Consider the following 20,235-nt stretch of genomic DNA (forward strand, 5'->3'; position numbering starts at 1 on the left):
GGAACAAAGGGATTTGGGGCTGGGAAGAAGGGAGGGGTGGGGGAACATGTGCAAGCCCTGCTCTGTGTGTGTCTATGTCCTGTGTGGGTTTGATGAGTGTGAAATTAAATGGTTATTTTTTCCCCAAGGTGAATCTGTTTTGCGCAGAACCTTAATCAGTGGAGATCCCTCCTTGTCCTTTGTCTCAACCCATGAGCTTTGTCCTCCTCATCCCAGACTGTGTGTGTGGTAGGGAGTTGAGTGAGTGGCCATGGGGCTGTTCCTTTGTTGTTGTTTTGGGCCCAAACCACAACATCATCAGATCCCAACCTCCTTGCCATGAGCAGGGACACCTCACACTAGACCAGGCTGCACAAGCCTCATCCAACCTCTCCTTACAAATCTCCAAGGTGGCGGCAGCCACAACCTCCAGGCTGAACAGCCCCCAATTTTCTTAGCCTGTCTTCATAGCAGAGCTGCTCCAGGCCTTTGATCATCTTGGTGGCCCTTCTCTGGACCCTCTCCAACAGGTGCATGTGTTTCTTGTGCTGAAGGCACAGAACTGTACTCAGTATTGCAAGGAGGGTCTCACCAGAGCAGAGTAGAGAAGCAGAATCCCCTCCCTGGCCCTGCTGGCCACACTTCTTTTGATGCAGCTCAGGATGCAGTTGCTCTCTGGGCTCCAGCACACACTGGTGGCTCATGTTGAGCTTCTCATCTACTACCACCCCCAAGTCCTTCTCCTCAGGGCTGCTCTCCAGCCATTCTTCCCCAGCCTGTCTTTGTTTGTGCCTGGGGTTGTGCCGACCCAGATGCAGGACCTTGCACTTGGCCTTGTTGAACTTCATGAGGTTGGCACTGGCCCACCTCTCCAGCCTTCCAAGATCCCTCTGGATGGTCCCTTCCCTCTTGGGTGTCAACCACACCACACAGCTTGGTATCATCAGCAAACTGGTCCCAGTACTGACCCCTGAGGGACACCACTCGTCACCTGCCTTCATTTGGACATTGAGCCATTGACCACAACTCTCTGGGTGTGCCCATCCAGCCAATCTCTTATCCACCGAGTGGTCCATCTGGCAAATCCATGCCTTGTCAATTTGGAGACCAGGATGTCATGTGGGACAGTGTCCATGTGCCTTAGCAGATTTTCCAGGGGAACCTGTTCCATGACCTTGTCAGGCACAGAGGTGATACTGTCCAGCCTACTAGTTCCCTGGGTCTTCTTTTTTCCTCTTTTTAAAAACAGGGCTATGTTTCCTTTTTCCAGCCAGCAGAAACCTCACCAGAGCACCATGACCTCTCAAATATGATGGACAGAGGCTTAGCAACTGCATCTGCCAGCTCCCTCAGGACCCATGGATGGACCCCACCATGTCCCACAGACTTGTGTGCTTTCAGGTTCTTTAGATGGTCATGAGCCTGTTCTTCTCCTATAGTGGATGTGCTTCATTCTCCCAGTCCATTTTCATCTGCTGTGGCCTTTGTAATGAGGTTGGAGCACTTGCCAGAGAAGACTGATGTAAAGAAGTCATTGAGAATCCCAGCCTTCTCAATATCCTATGTAGCTAAACTTCTTGTTTCCTTCAGAAGAGAGCCTACAATTTCCTTGGTCATGCTTTCTAACCCCAACATACCTACAGAAGCTTTTCTTACTGCTCTTTACATCTCTGTCGAGATTTAATTCCACCTGGCATTGTCTGTCTCATGATCCCTAGCTGCTCAGACAACCTCTATGTAATCCTTCCAAGATACCTGCCCTATTTTCCACCCTCTCTATATTCACTTCTTAAGTTTGAGCTTTTGTAGGAGCTGCTTGCTCATCCATGACAGCCCCTTGGAGTTTCTACCTGACTTTCTCCTAGTTGGGATGCAATGCTGTTGGGCCTGGAGAAGGTGATCCTTGCATATCAGCAAGCTTTCATGGGCCCCTCTACCCTCCAGGATGTTATCCCAAGACACTCTCTCAAGTAGATCCCTGAAGAGGCCGAAATCTGCCCTCCTGAAGTCAAGGGTAGTAATCTTGCTGTGAGCCCTCCTTGCTGCTCTAAGGATCTTGAACTCCACCATGTCATGATTGCTACAGCCAAGGCTACCCTTGAGCTTAACATCCCTCACTAGCCCTTTCTCATTGACAATAACAATGTCCAGCACAGCACCTCTCCTTGTTGGTTCCTCAATTACTTGGAAAAGGAAGTTGTCATCCACGCACTCTATTGAATGTCCTGGATAGTTTGTGCTGTGCAGAGTTGTCCCTCCAAAAGATACCAGGGTGGTTGAAGTCCCCCATGAGTACCATGGCTTGTGAATGCAAAGCTGCTCCTATCTGTCTGTAGAGCTACATATCTATACTGTCCTCCTGGCCAGGTGGCCTATAGCAAACCCCCCCAGAATGTCACCTGCCCCTGCTTTCCATTTAATTTTAACCCATAAGCTCTCTGTTGGCTCCTCATCCATTCCAAGGGAGAGCTCCATGCACTCCAGCTGTTCTGTGACATAGAGGGCAACCCACCCTATCCTGTCTCCCCTGTCTGTCTTTCCTAAAGAGTTTACAATCCTCCATTCTGCTGCTCCAGTTGTAGGAGCCATCTCACCAGGTCTCTGTAATGCCAATGAGATCATTGCCCTGCAGACACGCACACCTCTCCAACTTATCCTGTTTATTCCCTGTGCTGGCTGCATTTGCACAGAGGCGTTTTAAGCTGGGTCTCCAGTAAAGGTCACTGACCAGCTGGTGGGACAGGCATTTAATTATGTAGCACTGCAGGTGCTCCCCTGCTGACCTGCACCCCTTCTATAGGCTCTGGGCATCTACTACTGGTGCCAGCATGACATTGAAATCAATAGACCATCACAAAATGGCAGAAAAAAAATATTTTAAATCTACCTACAGTGAGTATGATATAATTAAATCTGTTTTGTCATAAAATGTATACTCATTCCACTTAAGCATCTTTGTCCTTTGCCTACCTTTTTTTTTTTTTTTTTTTTTTTTATCATAGAAACCTAGAATGGCCTGGGTTGGAAGGACCTTAAAGATCATCTAGTTCCAACCCCCCTGCATGGGCAGGGACACCTCCCACTAGACCAGGTTGCTCAGAGCCCCATCCAACCTGCCCTTGAACTCCTCCAGGAATGGGGCTTCCACAACTTCCCTGGGCAACCTAGGCCAGTGTCTCACCACCCTCACCAGCCTCCTTGGACCAGGGAAGGACAGAATTAAGGACAAAAAGGACAGACAGCCTCCTTACTTTCAGCTCACCACCCCAAGACTGCAGGAAGGCAACTGCAGGGAAAGCCTGACCACAGCCAGAGGCTGAGGTCTTTCTTCAGGTACTCTCCCAAGGGAGTCCCTCAACAGGCCACCAACCCTAGAAATGCTCTGAGGGGCTTTAAATCGCACAGACTACATGGAACCCACAGAGCCCTTGGTCCCTCAGTTTGTATTAACCCTTAATGAACCGGCTGGTTCGTAAACTAAACATCAGTCTCAGTAGCAGTTAGTGAGTGTGGTGAGAAGGGGTGTTCTAAAATACTCTAAAATAAGGTCCCACAGTGGCTGCTCCTCTGTGAGAGGCAAACACCATGTGTGAGCCTTAAGTCTTATCCACAAACTCCTCCACACTGGAGGGGGGGAGTTGTGGAAACATCCTGACAGTTGGGAGTCCTCCTGACATTGGCTCACGACATTAAGATACTTTTAAGAAAGGAAAGGGCCACTCCAAGCTTGGTGAATTTTCACAAAAGCAGCACAAGGCACATTCCTGACAGCAGAGTGGCTGCTGAACGCCAAGTCTCTCTTCAAAAGGAACAGCTTCTCTATTTATAAAAATATTTTCAAAATTGTTCAACAGATTAACATGAGCAAAAGAAATTTGCTTGAAATTAATTCCCCAAAACAGCTGAAAAACTTTCAAAATCTATTCAGCCTGAGGCAGACACCCACTATGAAAAATCCTGGCTCCCCTAGTTTAATTTTAAAAAAAGAATATAAGCTGTAGAAAACTACAACCTCTGCTTTCACTGTAAGCAACCTGTACACACATAAATATAAAACCAAAACCATGAAACTAAGTTATATTAAGGTGCATAACTCTCATAACTGAATAAACTTAGTCAGAAAGCCTATGAGACACAGAAGATTCATCTGTTTTCTCTACTTACTTGGCTGCTTCTTCATTAAGGATCTTTAAATAATGTTTTACTGGGGAGAGAAGTTCTGGGATTTCCAGCAGTGCATTTTGTAACAGATGAGTTTTCACATGAGAATGTATGACTGGAACAAGTGCTTGAATTTCTGAGTCCAGACGAGACAGGGTGCTGACTATCAAGAAGAACTCTTGGGTTGAGCACTGAGAAGGGAAACAATGTCAAAATAATTACAATGTATTATATTTTCATTGAATCTTGCAGGGTTTTTTTCTTTTTGAAAATGTGACAAGATACAGATACAATTAATGGACTGTAACACAAGTGCATAATCTTATTACATTCACACTGTTAATACTGCATACTATTTTTTTAAACCATTATAACACATATGCATTAGACACACAGCAGAAAAATGAGCTAGTAATGTGCAAGAAACCAAAAAGCAGGCTGAACAATTTCATGTGCACCACAACTTGTCCATATGGGCTTGCGCATCTGGATGTTACCTGAATTTCCAGGCTGCTGTTTTAGCTAGATATGGTTTGGAATGACAAAGTCAAGAACAGAGAGGGAGATAATTGGAACAAGAATGTAGAGGAGAAAAAAATCCTCAGAAAGAGAAAACTAGCAGTGACTGCTTAAAGTGCTTGCAGTCATTGCCAGCTTCAGTCTTGGGTTGGTTACTCCCAGGTCAATGTGATGAGAAGACTTAGGAAAACACAGTAACCCAGCCCTTGTCTTTCATCCTCTCCTCACTAGAGAGGTATGAAAGATTTTTCCATCTCTTTCAGGCAGCTAGCCTGGATATCATCAAAAGGGAATCTCCCAGATTGGAGCCAATAGTGCAGGGCACTTTCAGAGCTTGCTTCATGTTACACACAGAGCAGGAGAATAAAGCAGCTCCTCACCAGAAGCAGTGACTTGTAAAAGAGAAACTCCTTTTTTTAACCATTACTATTACTTCTGATGCCACTCAAATATTTTGGTGTTAAGATTCTAGACACTCTTAAGCAGCAGCACAGTTTGTTATGTTTAGCTCATCTTCCAAGAATCACTGAGTAGGGTCAGAATTTTGCAAGCAGTTAATAACTCTAGCAAAACAATCCACCTCCTGCCACACTTGTAATCACTCCCACTCAGCTGTCACGTTCAACTCTCAGTTACCTAAGGTAGTCATGCCCCACCTGTGAATTAGATAACACTGATTCTGAAATGGTCCTTAGAGAAGCATGTTTACATTTCTGCCACTCTGTATTTGCAAACCAAATGGAAACCCAGTCCTATGAGCCAATGCCTTCAAACCCTGCTGAATTCAGTGGCATTCTAAGACATTTCCACTTCAGAAGGTTTGAAAAAAGTTGTTTATAAATCATTATGCTGATATTTTTTCATATTTTACTGATCTGTAGAAACATTCCTTCTTCGGTCTTCTGTACTTCTCCCACTGGTCAACAAGCAACACTTTAAAAAACAACTTATTTTCCTCACCTGAGAATGCAAGGAAGGAAACAGGATATACTGAATGCTTCAATTATAATATTCTTTGTATGCCACATTTTTTGCATCAACGTCCTGCAACTTACTTATTTTATCTTGCAAAAGCTCTGACAACAAAATAAAACAAAAACAATAAAGCAGTATATCTGTCAATAGCATTAGAAGTCAAAGCACACTGGAAAGGCCAGAAAGACTAAATATAAATGATAAATTTGAGCTTCTACTCAAAGTCAAATGCAGTATGGCTGACTGCATCATCATCATCAACCTTGATGCAGATAAAGGATAAAATTCTGCAAGACTTCCCTTGACTACAAAATGTACTCAAGGAGGCAAAGGCTGAAGCCCTGCCACACCAAGTTGCAAAGCAGGCCCTTGACAGACAGCACTAAGTGATTCACTGGAGAACAATGTCCAGAAAAGAAAAGTGAGCAAATACGTGCAGTAAGAAATACATCAATTGAGCAGGTGGTGGTTTTTTTTGTCCAATTGTTCTTTAATAAAATAAACCAAATAGGGACTGAATTATTACACTATCTATATGAGTGGGAAAAGCAAAAGGTTTTGAGAATATGTAAGAACACCTGTATGTGGTGTTCTTCACTGTGGGTGGTGAGGCTGGTGAAAGTGAGGCTTTAATAAGGAGAGGAAGCTAGATTTTAAGAAAAGTGTCACCTGTAAAAGACTCAGTAGAGAAAAAAAAATATCCAAACTTGGTTGAGTACAAAAGACACTAAACAATCTTGAAAGTTACCATAAGATTCCTCCAAAGATGCCCAATGAACATGCTGAAGCTTCTCACAGCAACTCTGATGCCTTACACATTGTAATAATAATCTAATTAGTTAAAACCTATTTGATCCTACTGTGAACTAGTCTACAGTACCTTTGAAGAATGGAATATAAACCATGATTCATTAGAAACAACTTTGTTAAACACAACACTCCCAAGAAAGAGTGAACATACCCCTTTTGTGCTTATTACTGAGTATTACTGGTTCCTCTGGCTTGATTTCATTAACACTGCAGGACTCTGCATCTAAAATTTAACAGCTCCACTGCAGAAATTATTTACTAAGCTAACAGATAACTTGGAACGGATGCTTAAAAATAACTACAAATAGCTGGGCTCCATTAAAGTGGGTCTGATTTTATTTAAATCCTAAGTAACCTTACAAAAGGTATATAACTTTGTTATAAGTTAGAAGCTTTTGAAACACAGTACAAAACGGTCTAAATAAAGCAGGATTAATAGTCTTGCATTCACAGAAGATTCGCACAAGATTATTCAATGCCATTTTTTAAGTCTGATTTTTAAATGCAGTCAGTGATAGCTACAGCTTTTCTAGCACTATAAAATAGCTTCAGAGTTTACAGTGATGCCAAACAATATTTTGAACTAGCAGTTTATCAAACTGCCTCCAAGAAGAATGCATGAAAGATGCACAGCAGTATACCAGGTCTAACAATCTTTCAACAATGACACTGAAAGCAATTTAGCCGTGTTTGCATTAGTTAAATTGTTAAATTGTTAAATTAGTTTAATTGTTAACGGATCTAAAAGGGAGCCACAGAGACCCACAGATGACAGCCACTGGCCACACCAAGTTAAAAGAATTTCAAATTTAAAAAATGGGAGTTTGAAATGTAACATACATTTATCGCTCCTTTCAAACTGTAATAACTACCTTTATGTTTTTCATATAGTGAGCATACTATTTTTGATTTACAAAAAATGAGGTATTTCATTTTAAGGTTACTGTGTCCCCTTGTTATGCCACTATTTATATTAATCAGCTTAACAGGGAACAATTTGCTCAAATCAGCACTCAGTATTGCAAATCTAAAAATACCTGTGATGCAAATTCTTCAAAAGATTAACAATATAGGACATGTGAGATGTGCATACTGTTATCATAGGAAAAAAAAATCTAAAAAGCCTAAGATACATGTTAGCTGAAGTAAATAATACAGCATGCTACCAGGAGAATTTACTTCAAACATTCTGTACAAGAGTAACTAATTTCCTCAGCATACATAACAGCTACTCAGTTCAAAATCAGAAATACAACATTTTTCTCTGAATCTTTAGAAAATCACAGCCAACTTCAATGAAGTACTAAACACACCTTCCAAGGAAGGGCACATTTTCATCATAATTCTGGTTGATAAGCTTTTTTGAAAGATTTTAAACACCTAGCACTGAGATGAGCAGCACCCTTCTCCTCTGAGGAGTCTGACCACGACAGTGAAGTAGTGAAGCATTCACTGGAAAACTGAAAGGCAAATCCCAGCAGGACACAGTAGGCAGCCAAGCAGCAAATGCCCCTCACCCCTTGTAGCAACCGCCTGCTTTATTTTCCACAGCTGATTAGCCTGGCAAGTGGGAACCAAGTTTTCAAAACTGATTCAGAAACAAACAGGTTTTGCCAACTGCAGCAACTTGCAAGGAACTCTGAATGAGGGACAGCCTCTGGCTGAAGTCAGGAGCAGAACTAACTGAAATGACATTTTACTGCACACCCCGGACAGGTCTGATTATTGACCTCATTCCTTGTGTAGCAGTCCAGTGAAACAGCTTCAATTCCATGTGTTCTGTAAATTCAGTGACCATTTGTTATGATTATTCCTGTCCACTTTGGTTATTGAGTTTCAGTAAAGAAGTTACAATTTTGAGCAAAAGGGTACAAATAAGACAAACGTTTACGAATCAAGCCTGTATAAATATTTATCTTTTGAAACACACTGCATGAAACCAGCAAGCAACATCAGGATGGCTCTGTAGGGCGCATGTCTAAAAGGGCTGATGGCATGTTTACTCAGTACTGGTTTTCAGACCTACTGAAGCACAGGTGCTTGGCTGCTGTCTTGCCATTCTGTGCACTTCAAAGCAACGCTAAGAAGTCATCGCTAACAGAGACAAAAAAACAGTAGGATACTGCCATTCATATTTCTCACTGTCCTGAGGTGCAGATAACAAAAGCAAATGCATGTGGCCTAAATTTTGTTCTGTTACATGGTGGATCTCTCCAGTGGCTAGAGGGCATGGCTGAAATGTTTATGTGAAGCACTGAGCTGTTGTGTTGTTCAGGAAGACCTAATTCTACATCAGCTCCAGGCACTACTTAGACAAAACTCTTGACAATTCCCCATCTCTTTTGGTGTCAATTTCTGAACGCTACCAAGAAGTCTTCAAATAGCTCATCTCCAGCCACCCTTCTCTTGCCACAGAGAAAGGTGAGGCCTTTGTCCTGTTGACAGTGCTTCTGCCTGGCAATATGTCAGGTGCTAGAGCTGCAGGAACTGAGGAGAACAACAACAGGTACTTTTATCAATTCTACTCTCCATAGCAATGGTAACATTGCTCTGGTCTCCTTAGCCATTCCCAAAGTACTTTTCCAGGCTGGGGCAAACTTAGAGCTTATAATATGACCTCCATGGTAATATCTAATTTCCACTACAAGAACGCTGTTGTAATTCCAGATTGCACACACTTGTGGGTACATCAGCAATGGTTTTTGCTGATTTGGGGTAATGGGAACTTGTGAAGGGTATGATTAAAATTTGCCAATTTGAATGATGCTATCAGATAAGAATCATTAGCTGATCTATTAAAAAAAACAAACAGTCAGACCAGGAAACTAAACAATGATGTTACTTACCAGAAGAGCTACCATTTGGATGCTCTGCTTTGCAAAGTCAGTTCCAAACCACAGCTTTGTTTTGCCCTTATTTTTTTTTTCTGTCTCCTCTAGAGGTTACTGGTGCAAAGTACATAGCAAAACAAAGTTCTGCAGTGGCTTACCTGTTTGAAAAATGTTTGGAAAGACTAAGACAATTCAGACACCTCTGTACATTCAGAGGTGTCCCTTTGTGAAATATTCCTCCTCAAATACTAAAATAACTGAAGTATAAAGGGCCTGAAGGGATTAAATACTTGTCACATTCACCTGCAGTTGACACTGAACTAACAAGCCTGCATTACAGCACATCCCTTTAGCTAAGGCATCAGTGTGCTCCACTCACAGTTTTGGTACTCTTTGTGAGAATGAAACTGCAGAGTACCTCATTTTGAGCATGAGGGAGACAGACATCTGGAATTTACAGAACTGGAAGGGCTCCTAGTGGGAACTGAAATGGCAGCACTTAGTGCCTATTTGAAAAAAAAAAATAATTCATAAAAATCAGTTACTCTCTGCTCTTGAATATGTATCTGCTTTGCAGGGACCTTTCTTCAGGCTCCATACTGACTGTTTGTCTAGACAGCAGAATCTTCTTCCCAGAGTCTGCTTTTTGATTCTTTATTCAAAACAGACCCTGTCTTTCAGGGAGGCTGTCATCTGCTCAAAGCCCTAAGGATCTTCAGTGCTCTGGGCACCTCTGCACAGTGTTCTGCAATGGATCAAACTAGATTTCTACCAAGGGAAGCTAATCTATCAAAGGAAAAGTGTGTGCTTGGGTTCCTTCCTCCCTCGTTTGCCCTTCTTAAGGATTCTGCTGGAGCACTGCAGAGCTCCCACAACTTCTTTCCTACATCTGATTCAATAAATGTGTATCTTCACAGTATGGAGGCTTTTGTTAAGACAAACAACATTATCACCTCATTACAAAAACCACATTAAAATCCAGGGCCTCTTGATGGTTCCACCTAACTCTTGGCTTTAAGGCAGCCCTACAACATGAAGGGACACGAAAGAAATAGATACAGACTAGTAAAAAAAGAAATAAATTTAAAAAGGGCAGCAGAGGGTAGCAGTGGAAGATTGCCAGGGTGCTGTGAAATACAGATGTATCCCTACAAACCTTACTAATATCACTCAACCTGTAATTCTTGCTCAGTTGTTTTGAAAGAACAATCGTATCACGTGGATACAGCACCTTTTAGTGCATGGGGAAGCTGGTGCACACTCCCTCTTTTGTAAGCTTTGCTAAGTCTGGACCTCTATATCCATTCATTGAAATACACAAGTCTTTCTACATGCCTAAAACTGCAACATATTATAGCTTTAAAAATTACACAAGAACTGAGATTTCAGATTTTCAGAGAAAGGAAGTCCTCGTGCTGTACCATCCAAATAAATTATAACTCTGGTCTCCTTCTGCCCACCCATTCCTTTATCTAAAACAAACTGTCAAAACATCTAAATATAACTGTGAAATAAAAGAACATGAAGTACTGCACAGGTGCTATTAGCATATTAATCTGCTTCAACTAAGAATTGTCAGTGTCTCATTACAAGTAATTCTTATTAAAATGTGCAAGTGAGATACAAATTACAGAATTTATAAACAAATTAACATTCATTGAAAACAGCTAACTACAGATAAGTGGTTTCACTCACAATCATGATTTTAGATAAGCCTACAGAATGCAATGCTATGTGGCTGAAACCAGCCACAGAATCATAGGTACCTTAGATATTCTCCCTGCTACCATTAGCAATACAATGCATGCATTCTACAACCCTACTTGGACATTTTCTTCTACCAGCATATCACTGACAGCAAATAAAGCAAGATCCTACCACTGCGCAAAATTACTTTTTATCAACTTGCATTACTTTGTTATTGGACGTTATGTCAGCCTCATTCTTGCTAAGAAAGAAATACTTTTGAACAAACATTCAAAAACTATGGAAGTACATTAAGACAGAATGACTCAATTCAGAAAATAATAAATTAGGATAATTATGAGTATACCTTTTTGTGAAAAACACTGCAGAGGCCTCTCTCTATATCTGGCAGCTTACAAAGAAGATTTCGAATCTGACCAATGACACTGGATTCTGACAGTAGAATTTCAGACACAGCATCAAGCCGGGCATTTATTTCACTGTAAAAGAATAATCATAAGATCAATAGGCTTTGTGGGTTTCTTTTTCTTTGTTTGTTTGTTTGTTTGAAACCTTGATTAAGACACATTCTTATGAGTAAGGTAAGCAGAAGAATTAAGAAACAAAGAGGATCTTGGGCTTTCATTCAAAATGCATACAAGATCCTGGATGTAAACTCATTAAACTCATTATCTCCTCTAAATGCTTTAAACACCCCAATACACACTTCAGTGATCATGTCTACATGTTCTTCTAGTGGTACATAACAGGAGCAACAGTGAACCCCAAATACCCAACTCTAAACTTGCAAGCAAGTACCTGCAGGAAGGGCAGAGGTAGTCTACAATTGAACTCCATGTAGCACACTTTTTTCCAACAGGGTATAAATATTGGTTACCATTTTGCCCCCCTACTTTTTATTCAAATGAGCAATTGGTAAATACATTAATCAGAACAGCCTTTAAATGTTGGCTTTTTTTTCAAAACCTGTAACATTAATCTCCATATTTCAGGCCTTCAATCAGTCAATGTGGAAACACTTCTTATGTGAAGAAGCAGTTCTACAGTTAATGGCACCTTGCTTACAATCATGGAATCATAGAATGGTGCATGCTGGAGGGATCTTAAAGATCATCTAATCATATTCTTATAGACACTATCAGAAAAGAGCTTTAACATGAGCAACCTACTGTCAAGGTTCACCTCAATTTATGCTGCTGCTAATGACACTGCTACAACTTCCAATATATCCATGAACTGGCTGTAGATTGCAGAGCTAAGGTAAACTCCATTTTTGCTTTTTGTACAATCAAATTGCCTCAGTGCTGCTTTCTAGAGAAAGACTATGGGGTACATGGGTGCATCCAAAACACACAAGTAAGGAATTTATCTTAGGGAGCAGTGAACAAAAGCACTGTTACTGCACGCAGCCCAAAGGAAATAGAGCAAAAGGCACCGAGCTCACTCTAAGACAGCAGTGAAAGAGACATGTCAAAGCTGAACAGCATGATTCCTCTGCATGTGGCTCAGGCTTTATCTCTGAGGTAACTGTGTGCATTACAAAATACAGTAACCAGGCGAAAGCTGTGCTAAGATTTGCTGAGATTTCACAACAAAAACATCTGCTCCAGATTGTCTCCCCGGAGCCCCCGGTGATGTGGTGCTGGGCACGCTCTGGGGGTGTACCAGCATGCTGGAAGGCTTTAGCCAGCATTTGGGAAATTTGGCTGAATCTGAAACATGACGTCCCAAGAAACTTCAAAAATCCACAAGATACCCCAGTGATTTTTTAAAAATCCTTGTGTTTTCTCCCAGAATGACAATTAAACCAAATCACAACACTCTCCTCCTGACACAAGAAAATTCAAAAATTCCCACACTGGTGTGGGCAAGTCCATCCACCTTGCAGGTTAAGTAGAAAGCAGTCTTTTCATACCACCAACACTCTGCACACCAGACAAGTGTGTGCAGGGCTAACACAACCCTGCCCAAGTCTGTTTTCATGGACAAGTGAGACGCTTAGAGCTTTGGCAGGACAGAGAGATAAGAAGTAAGGATACAATCAAAATGCACAGTTCTGGGGAAGAAAGTCTGTCTTGCTCATGGTTTTTATTGCAGAGCTGACATGTCACTTGCCAATGCAGCTGCTAACGTATACGATCCATGAGGAAATCAACAAAACTGGGGAGCTGCACAGGCTGCAGGCATTACAAGAGGCTGGCAGCCAGAGGCCTCTGGTCCTGAAGACAACTAAACCTGAGAGTCCTTGAAAGTTTACTACACAGCACAAGAAAAGGAGAAAGAACATCATGACTAGATGTGCACTTGGATACACAAAAATCTAACTGCACTTAAGCACTAAGATTTTTTCAGTGAAACAGTAAAATCATCCCCTGTCAGAAATGACAGGTGCTCATTCCCAGAGCAGCCTTGCTGTACAATGCTAGGACTTGCAATGCCCCTTCTGCCACATCTACCTGAAACTCTCTTCCACAGCCACTGTATGAATTGTTCTCTGCTGTCTTGACCCTGGGCACCTTGTGATCTTTGTTATCTCTGAACTGGGCAGTAGACTCCCTGATTTGGGAGCACAGGTCCCAAAATATTTCACTATCCTAAAAGACTGCTTTTTCCCAGCCTTGAGGGAAGCAGAAATGTCAGACTTTGTAGGCTTTTCTTAGCAGCCCTGTTGCAGATCACAGGAATACTTTCCTCTTCCCCTCCACCACTCCAGTTCTCCAGCAATGCCAAATTCACCAAATTAAACATCTCTCTAATTTCTCTGGGCAGCCAGGCAACCTGCAAGCAACAGCAGCAGACAGAAGGTATTGTGAGTGCAACTGCTCAGACCTACAGTGGCTGTTTTCAGCACAGAACACATCTGAGCTTTAAATCCAATCCTTAAGAGCCACAATCACGTAGCTAGTGTAGGCTGGCAGGGTTACTAAAAGTTATGCAACCAAATAACCAAAGAGCAAGCTGTTGGCATCCACGCAGCGTATTCAAGACAGCAGAGATTTAAGCTTTGTACATCAATTAGTGAGGCACTTTAAAATACAGCTGGATAATGGAAAGGAAATTGAGAACTGTTAGTATCAGTGACAAAGTAATAAAATACTTCGACTATGCAACTTTGAAGCTATCAAGTGGTTACATGAATTCTGAAAGGTCAGTACCATCAACTACAATTACATTTTCATGGAGAATTATTATATTTGCTGTACTTGAGACTCTGGAATACTCCTGTGGTTGAAGAATTACTGAACTGTTAAATTATACACACATGTACCTTAAAGAAAAAATTATTCTGTATTTTTAATATAAAAAGCATGTGTTCTGTTCCAGAAGATGTCACTTAATGTAAATAGCATGATTACATCTATGTGGCCAATTGAAAATACACAGTAATACGTAAAATAGATGCAGTTATTAAAAAAAAAAATCTCCCTTCAAAGCTTAATCTGCACTTTAATAATCCTCACATATGGCTATGTTACTGTAGTTCCAGTAATCTAAAACTAAGCATCCACGGAGTTTTTCTCCTTTAATCCCACAAATAAGAAAGGGTCAGGAAAACAGTACCCAATATTGAATGACTCATTTTTTCCACCTGTAAACAAAACATACTGGGATTCATATTTAAAAAGCAAGAAAGTACAGTGAAGAATTATGTAAAACTGCATGTGTAGTAGGATGGAAGGACACAAAAGAGAAATTATAAAAGCAGCTAGAATATTAATTTTAATGTATGCTTTTAAACTTCAAATGTTTATACTTAAAATAAAAAACATTTTGTTGAGTCCAAATACATTATACTGATCAGTTGTTAAACAATCTCAAAAGAAAGTTGTTCTGCACTGTTCTGCACATTTCATGTACAGTTCCAAACTGCATGACCTGGAAAAAAATTCCATCACTAAAAAATTTGAACCTAACACTATACAAAGAAACTCAACAGTTTATGCTAAGAAACCGTCTTACATTTTATAAACTAGCTACGATTTAATTCTCTATTTAGGTGTGGTAATAGCCTATTCTTTCCCACTTGTGTATACTGTGTCAGCAATCTGAGCTCTATCCAATTTTCCAAACAATCTTCTGTGAAACAATACAACATAAGTCAGTTGATTGAAAGCAATACATTTACTTCTGCTGCACCAAAAATAGCATAATTAATGCAATAATAAAATCACTTCACGATATATTTAAGCATAACAGACTCTAACCACAGAATTTTTTATTCTAATAATTTAAATAACTACCTGAAATTAAATACTTCTGTGTGTTATTATGCTGCCAGGTATGTGAACTCAACAGAAAATTAACAAATATGAAAATATTTTAATCCTGAACTAAAAATGATTTTGATAAAGCAGAAGGCTGCAGACATGTATGCACAGCACTGAAGAAACACCTGAACATCTTAGCAATCTAAATATCATCACTGGTTGCTACTGTGTTCACAGATCTGCTGATCTCTTGTAAAGTCAAGTGAACCTAACATTTTTAGATGTGGTAATACATCATGACATTTAAAGCAGGGTGAAATCAATAATGTAACTCCTATATAAGAACAGCAGAAAAGTTTCAGTCATATAAGGTTTTGGTTTTATACAAGGTAAGTACAAATTTATCATAAATCTCATAATAAATGGTCAAAGTATGAGTTAATTCATCACAGTATGGACATAGCTTAAGTACAGTGAATTAGTAAAACTGAAATTAATGTCATTGAATCTGTTTAGAGACCACAGTGATACGTAAAACCACCAGTCAAAATAACTCAACACCTGAAGAAATACAATGAAGAGTGTAAAACAACAAACACTGCTTTCTATGAACTACAATATCTAGACCAAAGCTTAGCAGTCTCCTGCCTAACTACATCACTTCAAATAAAGAAAATACATTAGTTAAACACTGGGAAAATGCAAGAAACACATAGGCAGCAATTGTGCCTGAGGAAGTCATTGCAAATTGCTGGCAGCTATGAGAGTGCTCTGGGGAGCTAACACAACTCAGTTGCCTTGTTCTCACTCTCTCCTCTGATACTGGCTACTTTTAAACACAGGACGAGGTGAAGGCTATTCTGACTTGTGTTGCTTTACATTTTGTCTCACACATTTTTTCTTGATCTTCCTTCAGAACACAGTTTACAAACAAAGACATCCTATTAGTTGATCAAGTTATGGGTCATGTACTGAGAGTTTTCTGCTTAAGACCACTTTCTTGCATAACAATCAATTAATGTCACCAAACCCCAAAGCCATGGAAGAATCAACACTGCAATAAGCATAAAAAACACTATGAATAGCTTTTAAACTTCAGTTGGTAGTTTAGAATCTGGCTAACTTTATGGGATAAATCTCGAATTATTAAAACTGTGCTGTGGCCACTGTAATTGCGTGTGTTAGCAACAATGTAAAAGTACAAACAAGGGTAATTGTATCAAAATTATCACAGTGAAATTTATATGAAACCTAAAAAAAAATGAACATCATTCTGGATCTGTTAACTTGCTCTTCTAAATGCAGAAGAAACAGATTAATTTACTCTCAAAAGTCCTAACATCTCATACCCCTTCAGAGAGGTCCAATGTTCCCCTAAATAAACATGCAGCCAAGGAGAAGGCAATATTCCTCCTGAATGGATCTCAAATACTTAACACCAATATAGAAGTACTATAAACTTTGTCTTCACATCTGTTAAAAGAATGTATAAAATATGCAAATGGCAATCAAGCACTTTTGTGTATGTTCATACACAATGTATTTCAGTTATTTGTGCCAAAAATGGAACCCTTAGCTACTTTAGCCAAAATGAATGAATGCCTGATTACTGCATTGATAAGGAGTAGACACAGCATTTAGTGGTACCAAGACACAGCTAGCAAAAATGAATGAATACATGTGATGATGCTGCAATCTTTTTCTTTATCACAACAATTTTGAGATCCCAAGCACATGCTGTTACCTGTGTTTGTGCACTTTATATTGGCACTGATGCTATAAAAACTTTATTCTTGGGAGGAAAATTTAGCCCATGAAATTCTGCTGTAGGATGATTATGGCACCAAATGGATTTCTTTAAAGACCTTTAAGTAATTTTTTTACAGACCTCTTTATTATAGAAATATGGACAAAATAAAACTTGAAAAACTTCAGGATTGTACTTTGTGTATAGAAGTATAATTTAAAAAGCCCTCCATGCATTCAAAGTGAGGAATTAGAACAAGCAATGTTTATATTATGAAAGATGTGTCATTGCGAACATCACTATAGAGACCCTCTCGTTCCCAGCTCAACAGTACATCTCCAAATAAAAGTCACATTGCATTAGTAACAGCAATTTTTTACACTTTTTCTCTTCTTCAGTGGTAAACAAGGAACTGTCTGAAATTGTGAACAGTGCAGTTCTGAAATTGCTAAAGCTACAGTCATTCTATGCTCTTGCAGGCAAATTATATTCAGACAAATTGAGATTATTAGTACTATCTTACAAGACTTCAATTCAGCATCAATAAAAGCATCATCTGCAGAACTTGGCAAAATGGGGCACAACAAAGACTACTAGAATGACAGGAAAAAATGGAAATCCTATTTTTGAGGGGTAATTAAAAATGTGGTTTTTCTAGCCTGCAAAGCAAAGGTTAAAATACTCATGGTAACTTTCAAAATACATATAATTTTTCTCCTTCCTTGAGATTTAAACATCAGTGTTTGATTCACTGATACCTCTTGAGGCACCCAAAAACACTGATACCTCTTGGCAGCATACCAAATTAAATGCGATGTATTTAATCTGGTCTGGAATACTTTTTAGCTCATTATTTCCATGCTTCTGGACCTCTACTAATGGCTTGGAGGAATTAAGACAGACTTCTCTGTCCCCAGCCTTTTTCCATGATGCTGGCAGCAGAGACACCAGCAGGGTGCTTGTGTGCACTAGGGAAGAGAGCCCACTGCATCCTGGGCTGCATCAAAAGCAGAGTGGCCAGCAGGGCCAGGGAGGGGATTCTGCCCCTCTGTTCTGCTCTGCTCTGGTGAGACCCCACCTGGAATACTGTGTACAGTTCTGGTGCCCCCAGCACAAGCAAGATATAGACCTGTTGGAGAGAGTCCAGAGAAGGGCCACCAAGATGATCAAAGTGCTGGAGCAGCTCTGCTACGAAGACAGGCTGAGTGAGTTGGGGCTCTTCAGCCTGGAGAAGAGAAGGCTCCAGGGAGACCACAGAGCATCTTCTAGTACTTGAAGGGGCTACAGGAAAGCTGGGGACGGGCTTTTTGTGAGAGAAGATTCAGGTTAGATATTAGGAAGAAATTCCTCACTCTGAGGGTGGTGAGGAACTGGAATGGGTTCCCAGGGAGGCTGTTGATGCCCCATCCCTGCAGGTTTTTAAGGTCAGGTTGGATGAGGTTTTGTGCAACCTGGTCTAGTGGTTCCCTGCTCATGGCAGGGGGGTTGGATCTTGATGATCTGTAAGGTCCCTTCCAACGCTAATGATTCTATGATTCTATGAAGCACAGAGCCTTGGATGGCTACGCCTCACCACTGGCTCAGGGTTTGCACAGAAAGCAGGGAGAGGGACCTGGGATCTCTCTAGATGAGGTGGGTGCTGCCCACTTCTATCTCATAATTTGGCTGTTCGAGTAGAGGCCCGAAATATCAATGAAACCTTTGATTACCACTCACGTCTCATGGCACACTACTTTACCTTAGAGGCTTTTAATTCTTCCTCTATATTTACTCCAGAACATTTAGCATATTCTGTGGCTTGCAGTACAACAGAACTGACATATATCCCCAAAACAGAGATGTGAAGTTGTGTGTGGTCAAGAGGGTTTGGTTGGTTTTTTTTCCCCATTTCAACACAAGCTGACAAAGTCTGTTCACCCTAAAGCCCTGAGCAAGCTTTCCATGCTGGAAGTTGTGTGCCTTCTGCACTTCATGTTTAGAACCCTCTACTCTCTATAATCTTATCAATAACTCACTACATTTAGCTTCTGCGCATCATAAATAACCTATTAAAAAACAAAAAGAGTCAACATAATAGTACAGAAACACAATTTACGTACTTGTGGATCACTCAGTTTGTTTAAGTTACATCAAACTCCTACAAAAAACAGCAGATGGCACCCCAAAGAGACAAGAGCATTGTGCAAACTAGTATGTTCATGCCACACACAAAACATTTTATCACTTCAAGGTTCCCACCTCTCAACGTCTAAGCTTTTGAAATTTTCCACTAGATACTTTTCTAACTCATTAACCAAGCACTTTTGCAACAAAGGCAAACACCAACATTTTCCAGGTCATCTTCCACTAAGATGGCAAAGTCCTTACCTTCTCCTTGGCTACAGTACTATAAATGACATTTCATGATGTCCACCCATTGATATTTTAAAGATATTTTATCTCTCTAGGAACAGACTAGGAAGAGAAAAAAACCCTCTCTCTTATGCTTTCTATACATACGGGCCAAAGAATTCTCTGCACAGGAATGTAATTTTACACATATTCCATTGCAGCAGCTATTAATTGCTCGGTATGATACATCTATCACTTATCTCCAGCTCCCCTTTAGGTCTCTAGTCACAGTTTTGTAAGCTTTACAGCCTGATCTAATACAGAAATAACAAAACTCCATATAATTGTGTTACTCATCTGCCTTTTTCAGTTTGGTAACTTTTGTTCAATTCCAGCTGACCCTGACAAGGAAGGTGTTTGTATGATCTCAAGGAAACAAATCTCCTACAGATTGTATAAGAATCAACAGCTAAGCAAGGCAAAGACACACATTAATACTCAATGAGGAAAAGGATGCACTGTTTTTTCACAGTTGTCTGTTCTGTTTGGACTCCAAACTAGGCAAGCAGCACTGCTATAGCTTGGAGTCAGTAAAACCACTCAGGGAACAGAAAAGGGAAGTGCAAAGATGACGGTGGGAAGGAGTTACCCTGGATGTAACTGGGACCAGGAAAGACTTATTTTTTTATGCTAACAGCATAGGACAAGATAGCCATAACATACAACAAAGCAAGAAAGATGCAAACCAGATCCAGATTTGCTTAACCAGGCCTACGGTACACTTAACTCTCTCCTCTTCCTGTAGCCATTCAAAAAACAATTACTGGTTCACATCAACTTGAGAGGTTCTGAGATTAATTTTGCATTAGGAAAGAAATTATTTTTCTTTGCACATGTACAAACAGGCAAAGATCATATTGTGTTACAGTATCCTGAGACCCAATACTTAGCCCTGTTGCATATGATA

General features: G+C 40.4%; 1 protein-coding gene across 1 annotated transcript in view; it reads right to left on the bottom strand.

Annotated features, from left to right (window-relative positions):
* MSH3 (mutS homolog 3) overlaps positions 1–20,235 on the bottom strand; it is a 115,136-nt gene that overhangs the window by 41,851 nt on the left and 53,050 nt on the right. Inside the window, exons 13-14 of the mRNA XM_010008413.1 lie at positions 11,329–11,461; positions 4,144–4,331 (exon numbers count right to left, since the gene is read on the bottom strand). Coding sequence (XP_010006715.1) covers positions 4,144–4,331; positions 11,329–11,461 — 321 coding nt within the window. The remainder of the gene's footprint in view (positions 1–4,143; positions 4,332–11,328; positions 11,462–20,235) is intronic.

Source organism: Chaetura pelagica, unplaced genomic scaffold (assembly GCF_000747805.2).
Source record: "Chaetura pelagica isolate M959 unplaced genomic scaffold, ChaPel_1.0 scaffold191, whole genome shotgun sequence".
In the NCBI taxonomy this organism is placed as follows: domain Eukaryota; kingdom Metazoa; phylum Chordata; class Aves; order Apodiformes; family Apodidae; genus Chaetura; species Chaetura pelagica.